The 18245-nt window shown below is 38.1% G+C and overlaps 1 protein-coding gene across 1 annotated transcript in view; it reads right to left on the bottom strand.

Annotated features, from left to right (window-relative positions):
• Nucleotides 1-1012: 1012 nt before the first annotated feature.
• G2E3 (G2/M-phase specific E3 ubiquitin protein ligase) overlaps nt 1013-18245 on the bottom strand; it is a 32678-nt gene continuing 15445 nt past the window's right edge. The window contains exons 6-16 of the mRNA XM_029078983.2: nt 17672-17837; nt 16014-16120; nt 15163-15279; nt 13166-13290; nt 12900-13032; nt 12258-12359; nt 10015-10325; nt 9081-9262; nt 8192-8364; nt 6304-6503; nt 1013-5312 (exon numbers count right to left, since the gene is read on the bottom strand). Of these exons, the coding sequence (XP_028934816.1) occupies nt 5056-5312; nt 6304-6503; nt 8192-8364; nt 9081-9262; nt 10015-10325; nt 12258-12359; nt 12900-13032; nt 13166-13290; nt 15163-15279; nt 16014-16120; nt 17672-17837 (1873 nt within the window). The 3' untranslated portion in view covers nt 1013-5055. The remainder of the gene's footprint in view (nt 5313-6303; nt 6504-8191; nt 8365-9080; nt 9263-10014; nt 10326-12257; nt 12360-12899; nt 13033-13165; nt 13291-15162; nt 15280-16013; nt 16121-17671; nt 17838-18245) is intronic.

The raw sequence follows: 18245 nt of genomic DNA, 5'->3' as shown, positions 1-18245 counted from the left end.
ACTAAGCGCTTGGAAGTTACAGTGCGGCCACAGAGAGAGACCATCCCAGCCCAACAACGGGCTCAGAGTCGAGAGGAAGCAGCGTGGCTCAGCGGAAAGAGCTTGGGCTTGGGAGTCAGAGGTCATGGGTTCGAATTGCCCGGTTCTGCCACTTGTCAGCTGTGTGACTGTGGGCAAGTCACTTCACTGGGCCTCAGTTCCCTCATCTGTAAAATGGGGATTAAGACTGAGCCTCATGTGGGACAACCTGATTACTCTGTATCCTCCCCAGCGCTTAGAACAGTGCTCTGCACATAGTAAGCACTTAAATACCAACATTATTATTATTATTATGAGAAGGGGGAGACTAGATTATATCTATGATGTTCCGCAATCAATTGTATTTTGAGGGCTTATTGGGTGCAGAACACTGTACTAAGCACTCAGGAGAGTACGACACGGCAATATAAAAGATTCCCTGCCCACAAAGAGCAACTCTAGAAACTTCAGACTGCAACTTCCTTACACTCCCTGCCCATCCTCCTCCCTCTCTCCAGGGTGAGGCATCTGTAAAAGGAGGATGAAAAATTTGTTTTCCCTAACCCTTAGGCTATGAACCCTCAGTGGAAAGAGCCCGGACTTTGGAGGCAGAAGTCATGGGTGCTAATCCCGCCTGTCTGCTGGGTGACCCCTGTAGATTGTTGCATCCTCTGGAGCAGGGATCAAGTCTATTAATTCTGCTGTACTTTCCCAAGTATTTAGTACAGTGGGCAATAGGTGCACAGTAAATAGTACTGATTTGTTAGGAGCCCCTTGGAGGGCTAAGGACCATATCTAATTCTCACTCATTTTCTCCCCAGCCTTTAGTAGTGACTTGCACAAGCTGGTTATAAAAATAACTGTAATATTTGTTTAGTGTGAACAGTGTCCAGCATTGTCTTAGTGATAGGGTAAAGATACTTAATAAATGACATTATTAATACCGTTACCACCAATGTTTAAAAATGGATATTCAAAATCAAGAGTCAAGTAATGTTTTCTAATTAAATCCTTAGACTTTATTGCACTTTAACAATGATATACATGACAGTTCATCTCCCACAATTAATACATACAATCCATGGAGTCCAACACTGGCATTGTATTAGCTATAAAAACAGTATACGGTAATGCTAATTTGGAAGCGGCAACAGATGATACAATCTAAATTCAGGCACGGTACCCCGGAATTTTTCCTCAACTTGAACTGTTAGATTATTTACAAAAATGAAGATTATGAATTCAAAGTTATTTTAAACATTAAAAGTTACAAAAATGCACCTAGATCTTTTTCCACAAGAAAATATTTTCCTACATTCACTACTCTAATTTAGTATTCAAGGCTTTTAGGATTCTCTAAGAAAAAAAATTGGTCTCTATTTCTTAATTGCCCTAATCTTTAGATATAAGGACAGAAAATACACTAGAAGGCTGACAGGCATCAGACATTTATCTCTGTTGTCCATAAATATTTACTTGTATGTATATTAAGAAATTTGGAACAGCTATTGCTTTTAATATTTCGTGAGCATCCTCAACCACCTACACAAAACATTCCCTCATCGCTGAACAACAAATGAAGAAATAGGATTGGCAATATTTATGAAACTTCATCCTACCAATTGTGGACTTAGTGAATACAATTTTGTTTCTCTTGTCCTCACCCAAGCACTTCACTTCCCTGCCTTCAATCTACTTTTGTCTTGCGTCACTGTACACGCCTTAATCCTTGAGATGTCCTGCGCCTTTTTATTTCCATTTCCTTGCTCTTCACATTCATCATTCACCCTCCCCTATCTTCCCTTTCCAAAGGCGGTGTGATCTTGTTGCAACTGTAGAGGACTGAGACCAAATGAAGCACTTCAGAAGTGCTTCCATGGCTAACTGTGCTGCCTTGCAAAAAAGGTGATAATGGGGTTGGGAGCAGGTATTCCTCAAAGGGCAGTATTCCTCAAATGTGGCCACTGGTGGACCACCTGATTTTTGTGGAGCCTTAAAGTGACAGTGGGACAGAGAAAGATGGAGACTGAGGCACAGACAGATAAAAATGAGAGCTAGCAAATACATTTTAAAATACTATAGATGTTTAATGGGTTCCTGCTCCTTTTTTTTTTTAACTTTTAGCCTGTAATTAAATAAAAACATAGACATCAAAGTTATAAAATTTGCCAACTGAGGAATCGGTAAATTATGTAAAAGAGAGAAGTAGTGTAGGCCAAACAATTTAAGCACTACATACTTATGTATAAACAATTGTCAATAAATTTAAAATCTGCTTTGGGGTTGGGTTACAAACCAGGAACAAATGACTCTTAGGTGCCACTAGAAGGACTTTTATTTAAACGTTTTCTGGAAGACATTTACTTTCACTGGATGAGCATGTAATTCATAGTGATGCCTGTGCTCCTTCAACCTGGCTCGCTATGGATCAGGCTTTACTAAAGGGAAACATACCTCCCTAGATAACTGCATTTGTTAAAACATATAATACCCTGAATACCTGACCACCAGAAGGCAAAGTTTGCTTGCTCTAAAAGTTTTTGATGACAAAACTCAAGTCTGTGAATATTCTCAGGCTTTTATGAATCACGTTTTACCGACCAGGTGCCCTTGGGCCTGAAAACGGGAAAGTAAAAAAAACTAAATCTCAAATGTTCTATCAAATTTAGAACCTAGATATTCTATACTCGTCACTATATGCTATAACTAAAAACAACAACAAAAAGAACAACTTTCTTTACATCTGTAGGGTAATGTATTACAGCTAGGAGTAATACGTAGCTTATTGTAAAAGAAACAAAGCACTGCTAAATGAAAACAAATATATTTTCAAAAATGCAAAATGCATAAAAGTGTTTTGGTAGTTTACTTGCACTTGCCAAAATGAGGGCAAAAGTGAGGTACCTGACAAACTCATTTTACTTCTTAATTCAGAATTATACCACATAATTTGGAAAAATAACAACAAAGGAAATCAAAGTAGTATAAGCATCAGAGGTTTTTTGGGGGTCTGCTACTATAGCTGGAATATTAAAGAACAGAGAATAAAGTTGTTCTGTATTTCAGCCAAACACAATTATAAACTGTAATAGTCACAGATGTAGGTTAAAAAAACATAGCATGGCGGGAAGACCAAGAGAAAAATGTTAACTATTCCCCAAACTACCAGTTTCATAAGGGGGACTCCTAGTTTCACTCCAAGTCTCTGACAAGACCTGAATTCACAATCAAGACTGAAAAGGCCCAAATGCTGGCCTTTCTGACCTCTTAGCTCTCCATTCCCCCCTAAATCCCCTAACCACTTTTGTCTTCACACTCAAAATGAAAGCTGACACAGATACCTTATTCCTAATTTAGACCTTCTGAAAAGAGAAAAATGGAATTTTTTAACAGGGCTTACACAGACTAAAACAATACCAATGTCTCAAATACCTCTTTAAAAAAGCAAATACTTACTCTTTATGAATAAGGTAGTGTGGAAGGTTTGAATTGGTAAGAATCTTTTTAAAAAAATAAAAAATTCCCAGAGAACTACAATGTAACCTTTGGTCATGAATGTTTGTAGGACAAAATCACTTCCTTAAATATTCAGAGAAACAAAAGAAATATATATTGTTCGAAGTTGAAAAATATGAAATGCTTAAATCCTTAATGAAGGAATTCTAATTCTGGACATGATAAAAATTAAAATCACAAATTATTAAAATGGCTCAAAACTACTAAATGATATCTCCTAAACTGTTTTGTAGAATCTGTCTCTAAGTTCTTGATCTAGCACCTCATAAATGGACATTTTTCTTTCCAGAAAAGCACAATGTCCTGCTATAATGGGAACTTCTAAGTTGGGTTGGACAAGGTCAGTGTTTAGCCACATGATGCTGGCATACCACTTTCTGGCCTCCCTAGGATTCTTTGCTGCTGTTTCCAGTTGCCCCTTCCCCACCACTCACCTCTGGTCACCTCAAATGCCACGGGGGAGGGAAGGATATGGACCCCAGCGAAGGACAGAGAAGGGGGTAGCGTGGCATGGGAAACATTAGAAATAAAGCAAATAGTCCAGAGCTATAGCTGGGTCAGAGGCTGAGAGCCTGAAGTTGGCATGTACTTCCCTCCATGAGAATGGCATGGAATAAGATAAGGCCTTGACCGAATCCCTCATAATGGAGTCCCTAATTGAACCCCACATGCTATTATTTATGAATTACTGAAATAATATTATTCAACCACTCAAAAAGGTATTATGAAATTCTGTAGAGATTTCTCAGAGGGTGCCTAACCCTATTCACTACATATTTTACTTGGTTTATATGGTGTAAGAAAGCGTTCATAGCTTGCTCGGAATTTGAGGTATATAGCAGACAACCAAATAAACAGAAAGTCCCCTGTCAATCTCCTTCCTCACCCTCAACACAAAATAACTCACATAAATTTAACTGATTTAAGCTAATGCCCACAGTTCAGTTTTGAAGATAGGTTAGCATGTGAGGTTAGCTTTCAAAGGACACTTTAAAAGGGTATCGAAAATATGAGATTAGATCATTCTCCTGTTTTCTCAATCAATTTGCTCATGCATACGTCACCGCTAAAGGATGAGAATCTCACTTTCCTAACAAGCTACTGAAATTGACAGCTTTGGATTTAGAGTGAAGAAATCAATCAGTGGTATTTATTGAGCGCTTCTTATGTGCACAGCACTGTTCTAAGCGCTTGGGAGAGTACAGTACAAGAGAAATTAGCAGACATATTCCCTGCCTATAATGAGTTTACAGTCTAGAGGGATACCTGCATGACAATACTGAGAGCAACTTCTGGAGTGGGACTTTTTATTTTCAAGCTGTATTTTTTCATTTCAAATTCTTTGTCCATTGGTATACCATAATTAACGAGGTACAAAAACTCTAAAAATTCATTTGGGCTGAGAGTCTATGATGAATGACCAACTTTAGCTGATAAGAAGGAAATCATTTTTTTTTTAAATTTTGAGAGCAAACCTAATAATAGCAGCTTGAAAACAGGTATGTCTGAATAAAAAATGTTTTACCATCCAGTGTGATAACAATTCTTTTCTCTTTCTACTCTTAAAGTGTTTCTGATCGCAAAGTCCATGTTTTCTTGAAATTCTTTATATGTGTTTGTTATCGGAAGAACTAAGCAATTATTACATCTGTTTCCAAGTGGATAGTCCATATGCATGATTTCAATCGAAGGAGCCATCGCAAATCCAACGGGTGGAATGGAACTGGTTCCAGTTGCAAAAAATAGAATGTCCTCCAAAGTTACTTCAGATTCACCACCTGAAAAATTTATCCCAAAATTACAAATCGCCACCATTCACACAGAAGTTTGCCTAAAAATGTGCATCATTTTAAAGTGTACTCTAGGAAGCAAAAAAGGGAGAAAGATCACTATTCATTCAATCGTACTTATTGAGCGCTTACTGTGTACAAAGCACTATGTATCCTTACTACTGAAAATAATTTAAAACCCAAAGACTGACCAAAAACCACACCTGGACTAATGGAAATGAGTTTATGGGGACGTAAGAATATTTAAAGTATGTCCCTTACTGGTACCTTTTTCCCTTTTTTTTTGGGTCAACAAATGGTAACTGATTTGATGTAAAACTATTCTGAAACAGGTACGAGTGGTAACCACCAAAACTTTGGGGTCCTTTGGAGAAAATGGAAATCTAAACGTTGTGCCTGCTAGACCAATTAGTTGGTCTAGAGCTGGAGTGGGCCTCTCCCCATTGAAATTTGGGCTCTATTGTATCAAAATGAAGGCCTGTAGCTTCTACTTTCTGACCTAGAATGCTAAAAGAAGTTTTAAATGGTCATAGATACAAGAAGATTTCTTTTCACCCAATCCATCTGAGTGGTGTCAAAATTCAACATCATAATTCTGAATTGAGTTCAGAATTGTGGCAGAAGTAGGACGAAGTGGGTGGGGGAACTACTGTAGACAAAACCTCAATGGGGTCAAAAAATCAGGATCCTTAACCAGGCCCATGGCATAGGACAACTACTAGCGGCCCTACGAGAACTCCTTTTTTGAATGCTGAGACACCCTCCTGCCCCTTGCATCACGGTTTGCTATTAGGTGCCAGGGAGCAGAAAGGGCAGGGGTGGGCTGGGACACTGTATCCCAGGGAAGAGGAATCTACTTCATATGCAAAAATATCAAGAAAATTTCATTAATAATATGAAAAGACAAAACAGAGTTGTAAAAAAAATCTAAAATACATGAAACCTAATTAGTTTAAAAAAAATAAAATTGGTTATTCACCTTCTACATCTTGTAAGTAGCCCATCCAGTAGCCTACGACTCTGGCCTTCTTCACATCAGAAAACATATGGATGGTAAAGAGATCACTGAGGCATTTTGCGGTAATCCTCTCAGGTTTGTGACACATGATGCTACAGAATTCCTTTGGATATAACTGCATTTTTTCCAGTACACCAAGGGCTTTCAAACCTTGCCTAAAACTAAAGACATAAACGTTAATTTATCCATATACAAATGAATATTTTTCAAGCAATGGAAAATTAGCAGCAATGGTTCATTTTTTGTGAATATTGGAAAACAGTATCTGAATAATGGTGTACCAAAAAATAATAATAATAATAATGTTGGTATTTGTTAAGCGCTTACTATGTGCCGAGCACTGTTCTAAGCGTTGGGGTAGACAAAGGGGAATCAGGTTGTCCCACGTGGGGCTCACAGTCAATCCCCATTTTACAGATGAGGGAACTGAGGCACAGAGAAGTTAAGTGACTTGCCCACAGTCACACAGCCGACAAGTGGCAGAGCTGGGATTCGAACTCATGAGCCCTGACTCCAAAGCCCGTGCTCTTTTCCACTGAGCCAATCTGGTTAGCAAGCCATATAAAATTTTATAAAAATAACTCATGATTAAACAAGCACCTTATAATACGCTGTAATAATTATACAACACAGCACCTAGATTTACAAAGTCCAGTCAAACCTCAGTGATATGAACCACCTACAGCTTGGTAGGATTCAGATAAGCAACAATCCTGAGACATATTTAAATGGATTCTAATACTGTTCATTCCATATTAAACCCAACAGCCCAGAATCTGCAAATTACAGGAGTGGCAGAGGTTTACAAAAGGTGGCACAGATTTCCTCAGCAGTCAAACTAAAACCATGAGAAATCTGTGGTGCTTGTTAAAACTGGGAGCTTTGAAAGGAGACAGGTGTATTGGTGTTTTTTAAAAATATATCTGGGATCCAGTACAACTGGAGATTCAGATTTGTGGGGGCCATATAATTGCAGGGACTTCGTAGTTTCAAATGAACGCTAAGAACTGTTTTTGGTTTGAATTATTTGTAATTATTTGAATATTATATAAACCTAGGCTAATAGTGATACTATTAGGATGAAAGAACTAGCCACCAATAGTTAGAGATTGTTTAACAACCAGATGTATGGAGCTAAATTATTTCATTTCTATTGAAAAATTCCTCGATGGAATGTTCTGAAAAATCAATCGCTACACCTTCCCCCTGCTGGTTGCATGGTAACTTAATAAAATAGTAGGGTAGTGTAGGAAACGATTACTACACTACAGCATGAGGATCTTAAAAACCCCCACTTAACCATGATAGATCTCTTATCTTTTTAATGTTAAAAAGTCAAAAAAAGGATGTCCCGTTCAGAGAAGTATGAGTTTTAGAACAGTGGTTCTCAGTCACTGTGCCTTTGGAGCCCCAGGTGGCGTGAGAAATTCTGGGTGTCACTGTCTTTGATTATTCCACATGCTGGTGAAGAAATCAAAGTGGAAAGGATCCCCCAAATGAGAACCTCAAAGTGGGAAAGGATAGATGATCACTAAGTTGTTTCCACTCACCCTAGGCTTCTGTTGGCGGTTGACAATACTCTTGCACACAGTAGCTCATTAAATAGTATTAACTGGGTGGCAGGAGTGGTGTGATCAAAGACAATTCATTCTGTTTTTGGGTTGTGTCTTCAATCAGAAAATTTAGGAAACGCTATCCCTTAGTAAGTTAATGTACAAGGAGGCAGAGAAGAAATCTTATTGCAAAACATGCAATGCATACTAGATATATCACCAAGTATACCTTAGAGATATAGATGAGAAAATTGATCATTTCAAATGTAATTTTAGTGCACCACATGCAAACAAACCTTTCCAAAGGTTCCTGGACTCTCTTAATTACATGGTAGTTGAGCAAGTCCTTTACCAATACATCCTTATCACTTAACAGTGTTACAAGTCTTAAACATCCAGCAAGATTAAGGTGGTCAAAGCAATCATGTACGGCTGTCTTTAAGCTGGCCAAAGTTGTTGCTGATTTGATCTACAAAAAAAAAACCCCAAAAAACAAAACACACACACACACATTTAACAGAGATAAATCCGTTTTAAGCATGTCCCTATGCTATTGCTTCATATTTTTACCCAGACTACCTAGATGAGACATGGTGTGGTGTAATAACTGAGGAAGAATTGCTTCAAATCAAATGAAAGTAGTTTGGTGATTAAAAATATGAGTTCAACCCTCTCAGCCAGAGCCCCTGATGACTCACTACTATACCACTGGGAGATGCAGGGCAGAAAGCCACTTCTTTCTCCCTTTACCTTATCTTTCACTTGAAGCAGGCAATCGCCCGCTTTAGCAGACCCGCTCGGTACCTCTCTAGGGCACCTCTTTAAAGTTCATGCAAAGGAATGGAGAAGAATTGATGGTTCGCATGCCCCATGGCCCCAAACAGGCCTTCTCTTCTGTGACCCAAGCAGGGATGTTATGTAAAGTTCTACTAAACAGAGAGTAAGGATAAGATCTTATTCTTCCTCTCCCCACAACTTCCCCAATCTAATTCCCATGCAGAAAGGGCCAGAAGGCAGAATTATGCTCAGTGTAATCCACAAGGCATTTTTCATTAAGTGATTATCATTGATTAAAAAGGAACATGAAAATCTACCCCTTGCTAATACAAAAAATTTAAGAGTCCAAATTTGCCAAAGCACAACTTAGGTAGATTTTAATGTAAATTGTCAGTTTTGGTTTTTTACCCTGATAATTGTCTGTGCCACATCAACGTCTGCAACGTCTTCCACAGTTGGTTCCACGTTTTCAGGTCCGTGAACAAGGCAGTTAAACAATGTTTTAGAAAAAAAACCCGGTGACGGACCACCATGTACCAAAGAAATTGCAATCATTCTGCCAGCTTCATAGTAGTAATTCTCTTTCAGAGCTGTAAATGCAGTTGAAAAAAATACAGTGTAATAAGCGCTTTCCTATTGTATCACTATTCCTATCATTTTTTCAATCAGGACTATAGTAAAGAATGATGTATAAAATTTAAAAAATGGGATAACACTCCATCCCAAATTCCAGGGTGACAGCAAATAGCAGGGGGTGCTGGAGAGGAACTGCCAAAGGGACAATGAAGGATATCAAAGATGCTGAGGCATGCTTAAACCATGTGATTTCACATCAGTTGTAAAGGCAGAAGAATAGCAATGTAAATTATACTGATCAAAAAAATTAAAGAAAATCTGTCACTTGTTGACTGGCCAGAAGGCAGTATTTTCAAAATTATTTCTCTGAGAAATATGTCAACCATTTCACATATTCATTTTCAATGATATGAACAGATGATGTCAACTATTACAGTCAAACTAAATTAAATAAATGCCCATCCTATTTGGCTGCCTCTTTGGAAATGAAGCAGTGAATTAGGTGTAAAAAAAAAAAAAACAACACACACAAAAACCACAAATGACATTTCACATTTAAGGGATGAAGACACAGAGGAAAGAAATGCTAATGACAATGGAAAGGAAACTGCCCAAAACATCTTTTTCCTTCTACTTCTTTGAAAGACTTATTCTTCATTAAGCAACTTAACGGTATTTTAATATTTTAATCTTTTGATAACTGAACTAGTGTCCATTTTCTTTATTAGCTGTAATCTATATAAGCTTCATTATAACAAATGTTTACCTTCAGAATCAAGAGATATATTCTTTAAGGAGGACCCTTCAAATAGTGGTGAGTTCTCAAGATGATACATTAGTAGGCTTAGGAATTCTTGCTTCGATCCAAGAACATCACCTCTTCCGAACATCTCCTTTTCGTTTGAGAACCTTATTTCAATTGTTTCAGTTGGGTCGAAGTTTCGCTTCTTTAATTCCTTTAAGGCACTTCTCCATATAGTGTCTTTGTTGATATATAGTCTTCTGGATTTTGTTTTAATTTGGAAGCCTAACTCTCTCAATATATTGGAAGCTTCTCTTCTCAGTATGCTGACTTGCCTACAAAATACCAATTTAAAATACAGATAGAGCATTTACATTTTGAAGTACAAGGTAACATCCTAGGCCTGCTGTTTGTCTAGTGAAAAGGACCAAGCTCTGGGAATCAGGAGATCCAGTCCTCGTCCTGGTTCTGCAAGTAGGGCTCCGCCTGCTTGGGTTATGCCTTTAGTGGGGAAGGGACACTTTATGAGGTGTACAAGCCCAGCAGGAATCCTAAAAAGAAATTGCTGGCTACAATGGACAGCAAAGATTGCAGTGGCTACTGAAGCAACCGCCCGTGGCTCCGGGAGAACATCAGCTACCTACGAAAACTTTTGCGAGCCTTTCGCCGTGTTCTGTATGCCTGGCTGCCCGCCTACTTGCTTGGTGCCCTCGCTGCCCCTGTGGGAATATATATGGTAGGGATGGAAGAGAGGGTATAGCATCGCATAAACCGTTAGCAGTATAAACAATCATTCCATGTAGGCTCTCAGACATGAAATGTCAGGACTGAAGCTCACCCATCATCCCCCTCAGGAGGCTCCACCGTCGCAAGGTAATAGCTGGTAATGGTGTTATCATTATTAGTGATAATAATAATAATCATACAGGCAGCAAAAGTAGAGGGAAGATCTCAATATCTTAACATTTATCTGTAAGCCTGTTAAGTGCCGTGCATAATAATGCCAAATGAAATAACATCTACTTCATTCCTTAAAGCAACTACTTCTGATGCCGACGACAATGGAATCTCCCACTGTAAACCACAGAAAAGCCTTGATGTGGTCACAAAGAATTCGGGACTGGGAATTTGCAGAGGAACTGATTCTATGCTGTTGGATTTATGCACTGCCACTTATGCTCTCAACTCCACTAGTTTTGTTCCAGCTGGGGCATGGAGGACGGTGAGCGGGTAGGGAGGCAGGGGTCTGACACATTGAGAAGTGGATGCATGAAGTTTACATACAAAACCCACTGGTCAAAACCCAGTGACCAAAGCCCAGGACCAATGACATGTGTGCTAAAGGGTTTCAGGCAGGAGGGCGGTTGCTTGGATAGCTGAAATCTTCACATTTGCCAGCCACTTGACCAAACAATAAAATTATCCATTTGATTAAAAATCCAAAGACTTTCAAAGAATATTGTTTTGTATAAGAGACCATTCTTGAAATTGTTTGAGGAATTTAAACCTATTTAGATCCTAATATTCACCAAACATTTCAAAGATTTCTAAATCTTACACAAAAATGTAGAAATATTGGGAAGTATTAGGATTATATTTCAGAAACAGAGTAAAGGATGTAACCTCTGAGTCTGGCAATGATTAAACCCAATAAACGACTTTTACTACTACTACTCTGGCAGGATTTGACACAGTAAAAATGTCAAGGTTGTCACAGTGCCAAAAAATCCTGAATATCCCAAGAAGAAATGGACATATTCTGTGTGTCAGCATTCAGTGTACTCTAACTTCCAGTTTCAGGTGAACCTGGATGTTTGGAAACAGGGCCAAAAAAAGATCCCTGAAATCCCAATATATATTTACACAGGTACTGGGCAGAGATCTTGAAATCCAAACTATTCAGATCAATGCCATGTGAGTGAAAATTCTTTGTAAATCAGACATTTTAGGACATTTTAATGCCTCTGTTTTCTCAGAGAGTTTTTACATTATAAAATAGGAATAATAAGTATAATAGGAAAATGAGGGCAAAGATCACAAAATCATAGCCTAGTTTACATCCAGAGATTGGGAGTTGAAAGATCAGTTTCTAACCTTGGCTCTCACACTTTCTGATAACTCACTTAACCAGTCTATTACCTGTTTTCTCAATTGCAAAATGGGGTTAATTGCTGCACCAAGTTACTCCCCAAAATGTTTTTTGGAGATAAAACATGAAAAATGGCAAAATACTACCAGTAAACGTCCTGTATAATGTCACTATTTACCTTTTTCTAACAGGTTGGTTTTTTGCTGCAGCACTAAGAGGGGATATTGATGCCAAACAGGAGCGAGGACTTAAGCTCCCCTGATGTAATATCTTTGGTGATCTAAAAGGAAAGGAAAAAGCACAATTCATTCATTCATTTATATTTATTGAGCACTTACTGTATGAAAAGCACTGTACCAAGCACTTGGAAGAATACAATCTAACAATAAACAGACATCTCCTGCCCACAACGAGTTTATAGTCCAAAGGCGGAGATAGGCATTAATATATGTAAATTACAGATAATCTACATACACAAAAATTCTTGATTTTGAAACAAATGTGGTGTAGAGTTCTAATTTAATGAAGGTAATGGGTTCTAGAATAACATTTCCCATAGATTGGTTGGATTCCCAGTTGCACCCACGGGAAACAAGCCAGTTGCCACACACATTAACAAGGTGAAATCCATCCCTGATGAAAAAATATTAGGGTGTGTTGATTTTTTGTGTTTACATTTAATACTAGTAGTACGTGACATTTATCATTTGTCTTCTAGGCCATTATCAATCACTGAACATTCCAAGAACACTTACTGTTTTCTCATTTCATACCATAATTTGTTCTGAAAAGATTTTTTCTTCCTATTTAAATTGCACACCTGATCAGATCTTTGTGCTGAGATCCTGGGGACTGTCTGGGGAATTTCGGAGAAGGCTCTTCCAATAATCTATCAGTAACTCCAATATTTTCTGAGTTAGTTAGAGAGTGCCTTTTCTGCCCTTGGAAATTTCCTGCAGAATTAATTACCAGTGATTATTCTCACAATAATATGACCTTTATATTTTTAAGAGAGAGAGAAAGAGTCTGGGTATAAACTTTTTTTTTTAATCAAAGTAAATTCATTTAACAATCACAAACAATTACCTGAATTGTAGATGATACTTCTGCATTCTAAACATTCCCAGTTTTGGTCCCATGTTTGTAGTGAGGAACAGGTCAAATGTGTTCCACTGGAGCCACAACACTGACAGCGCTTTATTTCCCATTTACTAAAAAATACCCAAAACAACAAAAAACTTCAGATAAATGATTGTGTTTAGGTATTTATATTGACACTCAATCAACCAAGCCTAATTCCCCTTCTAAACTACTGTCCTAAAATGACTAACCATCTTCATTAATTTATAATAAAATTATCTGAGAATGATAGCTTTGGGAGAGATTTAGCATTTGAGGAACTCAGATCAATGATCAGTATCAGCAGCTTCCATTTAATAAAAATCTAAACATATCTTGACTCTACTTATGAAGCACCTTAGATGTTAAATAACTATGATGTATTGATAAGGCATCATGTACTGCATCATATATTGATAAAGTTTTTCACTCTTCCCTTTTATTTCAAAAGAGTAGAGTGAAAGGGTAAAAATCCAGTTGGTCTAGTCTATATTGGATCTTGAACTTTTATGATGCATATGAACAGAAATTTTGACAGAGAAGCGGTATGGCACAGTGGATAGAGCACAGGACTGGGAATCAGAAGGACATGGGTTCTAATCCTACCTCTGCCTCTTATCTGCTGCGTGACGTTCTGCAAGTCACTTCACCTCTCTGGACCTCAGTTACTTCATCTGAAAAATGGGGCCTGAAACTGTGAGCCCCACGTGGGACAGGGACTGTGTCCATCCCAATTTGCTTGTATCCACACCAGCGTTTAGTACAGTGCCTGGCACATAGAAAGTGCTTAACAAATACCGTAGTTATTAGTACACTGTCTTCAATATTCTTTCCTGCATTTTTGGGAGGTAAGTGAAACAGTGGAGAAATGAAGTTTCTATGATTCTCCTGACAAATCAGGAGTCTTGACCACTCAGTTGATTGCATTTATTGAGCACTTACTGTGTGCAGAGCACTGCAGTATGCTCTTGGGAAAGTACACTACAACAGTAACAATATAACAGACCTAGTAGAAACAGTCCTTGCCCACAAGCTTACAGTCTAGAGGGATAACTTACTATATGCGAAGCACTGCGGTAGACATAAGATAATCAAGTCTCATATGGGCTCACGTCTTAGTACAAAAGAGAACAGGTACTGAATCCCCATTTTACACGAGGGAAGTGAGGCTCAGACAAGTTAGCGACTTGCCCAAGTTCATATAGCAGGAACCTCGGAGAGAGAACAGAACCTGGGAAGGCCTCTGCACAAAAAGAAGACAAAGTGCATCAGCTTCTGGATAGGCGGAACTGTTCCTCACTCCTGGGGTATAAAAGTCATGCGATGGCTGGGGAGGAAAATCTCCCCTGCTTCACTCATTTCCTCTTTTTGGAGTTATGAAAATCTCTCTGCACATGCCAGAGAAAGGAGAGAAGTCAGTCTTTCATACCTCAGAAAGGGTATCCCTCTTCAGATATGAAGAGGGAAGGTGTTCTAGGCCAGAGGCAGGATGTGGGCAGGAGGTCGGTGGTGAGATACACAAAATCGAGGTACAGTGAGTAGGTTGGCACTAGAGGAGTGAAGTGTGTGGGCTGGCTGTAATAGAAGAGTGGTGAGATGAGGTAGGAGGGGAAAAGGTGATGAAGTGTCTTAAAGCCGAGGGTAAGGGGTTTCTGTTTGATGTGGAGGTGGATGGGTAACCACTGGAGGTTTTTGAAGAGTGGGGAGACATGGACTAAATGTTTTCGCAGAAAAATGATCTGGGCAGGAGAGTAAAGTGGGGAGAGACAGGAACCAGATACAGCAATGAAGGAGGACCTTATGATATCCCATCGCTCACAGGAAATGTGTTCCATGGCTCACTTTAAAAACCACATGTTCCATTTTTACAAATGCTTTTTTGCTCTTTTTTTGGGGGTGGTGGTGAATTGACTCCAATACTACAAACTTCTGTTATGTTCTGTAAAACTGTTTTTCCCAAATACCTATCAGGCTCATTATATTCTCTTCCTTTTTTGCAGCGACATCTTCTGACATCACAACGTTGGTAGTGCTGTAGAAGTTCTTCATATGCATTTTCTTCAAGTTCCCAAGACGCATCTCTGAAAAGGAAGCATATATATTAAAAACTGGGTTTGCATTACAATCACATATGTGATTCTAAAATATAATAGAATTTCAAAAACAACAAAAACACATCTCCAAAGTACGCTCACCCATTATAACTGAAATATAGTTAGTGCAGTTTTGAAACAACATTTGCTCTAGGGTTGAGATCTCAAGTGCTGCTTCATTAAAAAAGATACGTGTGCACAACTGGAATCAGTATTTATCATTCAGGAGATATCCACACCAATGAACACCATGATTTTACTTCTAGTTGTGTATAAAGCCAGCTGAAGTAGGCCTTCCAGAGCAGTGGAAATTTTGAGACGTGCATTGATTTTTTTCCCTGATTTGGTTAAATAACGCAGCAAATATTATGTGCCAGCCTTTTCTCAACTGTAGCAAGTTATAAAAGGCTTTAAGAAGCTGGTCTTTAAAACTAACCCCATCCCCATAACACTGACCAAGTCTGTGTTTCTATAATCAATTAACATCTTTGTTGTGTTAACATAGTAAATTTATTCCCATTACATTTGTATTTCCTCTGTGACTATGCATAAGTTTTAAAAACGAGGTGGAAAATAACATTAAAAGTGCTCGAGATAAACCTTTAGAGCTCCACATGTAATCACAATAGAAATCACATCACAGAAGAAACATTTGTTTCCTTTCTAGAAAAGCCCCCATTTTAAATATTTAATATTTACCAAAGGATTGAAGGCTTACTCACTTTTCTGGAATGTGAATACCCAATCTCAACATCTCATTCTGAAAATTATCTTTATTATTGCATACTGTACATCTAAAGAAAAACACTCCAGCATTCAGAGCTTGAATCTACATTGGAGAGTGAAAAAATTGTTAATCTCCAGTCATTCAGGGTGCATGGTATATAACAAAACTTGTATTAGGTATTCATTGTCATGTATGAAAATTTCACTTTCATGCCAAATAAACCAAAATGTACATAATTGAAAGTACAATATACCAATTTTTCCTGAGTGCATAGGTTTTATGGAAACTGGGTACGATTTTTACGTCAGCTATTTGCCAATAAGGAAAAATCCTTCACATGCATGCCTGTTTCTCATGTAATGTGATTTTCTTCTTTAGTAAGGCCCTGTGTGAAGTGATGCCTATTATCTGCATTGTCTGAGTCACCCATTTGCACTTGTCCTACATGCATTAACTGCACTTTCTCATTTATTCATAGTATCACGTTCAATCTGGTCACTTCTGATTAAACCAATTTCAAGCCAGAAAAAGTTAAAAAGCAATGAGTCAATAGGGGAATGAATGATGGTACACCCAATGCTTATGGCTTTGAATACAATTTAATTGCAATTTAATGGGTAATATACACTTGCAATATTTGCCATAAGTAAAACAATCAAGTATCAGTTAAGTATTTAAATGCATAAATTCTCCCAAAATGCATCTCTTCATCATTTTGGCCAGAAGGACATCATTAGGGAATTGGAGAATGTTTCTGTGAGCCTCTTTGGCTACAGTGTGCTACTGTGAGAAACAATCTGCTTGCATGAAGTTGAACACAGTGAGTACTATGAATGGGGTAGTTTTGCTTAATGTGCGGTTTTGCAAAAACATAACGCTAATGGTCCCGGGGAACTAAATGTGATATCAAGATAACAGTTTTTTTTTTATAAACATGCTCATTTCAGCCAGAGTAAATGCATATTAGATTTACTCAGAAGCAAATCTACTTCGGATAATTACAGTTCCTTTAACTGAGAGACAGATGTCATTTCTGATCCATAGGTGCACCTCACTCTTGGGTCAATTAGCAAGAACAGAATGACCCCTCATCTTCTGAGCCCAGATTCTGTGGGAGAGAGGAAATTTTTACCTCATTTTTCACCAGAGTCTAGAGCTGAAGGGGAATGAGGGAAGATCTGTGCTTCAATCTGAACCAAGACAAGTTAAAACAGATCCTGCAGCACAGGCTTCAGTGAAAGGCTGGCTAAAAATAAGCAGTGCCCAACTCGGAGTCTAGGCCTGCATGAGAGAAATGGCGGATACTGAACATTTAGATAATTGATAGCTAGGTAAATACTCAAGAGTTTGCACTGAGTTTGTATAGGGATATCTATATTCTTTTCAAAAACTATAACTTGGAAGTATTGTAACCCTTACTAACTCAACCACATCGGATTTTAACTGCGCACTTCATGGAATCAGAGGAAACTAACTCATTTTTCCCATTTAAGTGCCCCCTCCTTCTAGATCAAATATGCAAAACTTTCGATGAAATGAAAATCCTCATAGTTTTCCCAAACTGTTTTCATATAATATTATACAAACTTTTTCAATTAGACTAAAGTATAAAAAAATAAAGTTTTGATGAATTAGGCCAAAATTCTATCTTACCTGTAAACAGTCTCTATGAAACCAAGCATTCTTACAGCAAGGACTTCTTAGTATGTTATACCTCGGAAGATGCTCAACAAATTCCAAGCAAATAGTACATGGCGAAGAACCTCTACAATTGCTAGATGGAATTTTTTGAACAGGCCGATGCTCCCAACAATAGGACCTTAAAAATGAATAGTTTACACTAAAATTATCAGTCCGAACATACCCCTCCTGCCTACAACAGGCTTGGGGCTTAAACATCAGCAGAAAGGGAGTATAAAAGGCATACAAGACTAAAAGTACTTAAATGCATTAATATGTGGGGTGATAAAACAAAGATGATGGTGGCCTTAGGCATTTATCATCAAGATCTGAAGGAGGTTTTGAAATAAAAATTAAAACAAGTCATTAAACTGGTAAGGCAAAACCTGTACACAAAGATTTAAAAAAAAAAGAGCACTTTGACAAATGGCCATTTTGTTTGACCAGTGAACCAGGCCAAAATTTGTTGAGCTCTTTATGCTAAACTGCATTTGATTACTTTACCTGCAAAGGACTTTCTAATCTCAATGCCCACAGTACTGCTCAA

Source organism: Ornithorhynchus anatinus, chromosome 14 (assembly GCF_004115215.2).
Source record: "Ornithorhynchus anatinus isolate Pmale09 chromosome 14, mOrnAna1.pri.v4, whole genome shotgun sequence".
NCBI lineage: Eukaryota > Metazoa > Chordata > Mammalia > Monotremata > Ornithorhynchidae > Ornithorhynchus > Ornithorhynchus anatinus.
Note: the sequence above shows the minus strand (reverse complement) of the source record. Positions and strands in the feature narration are given on the sequence as shown.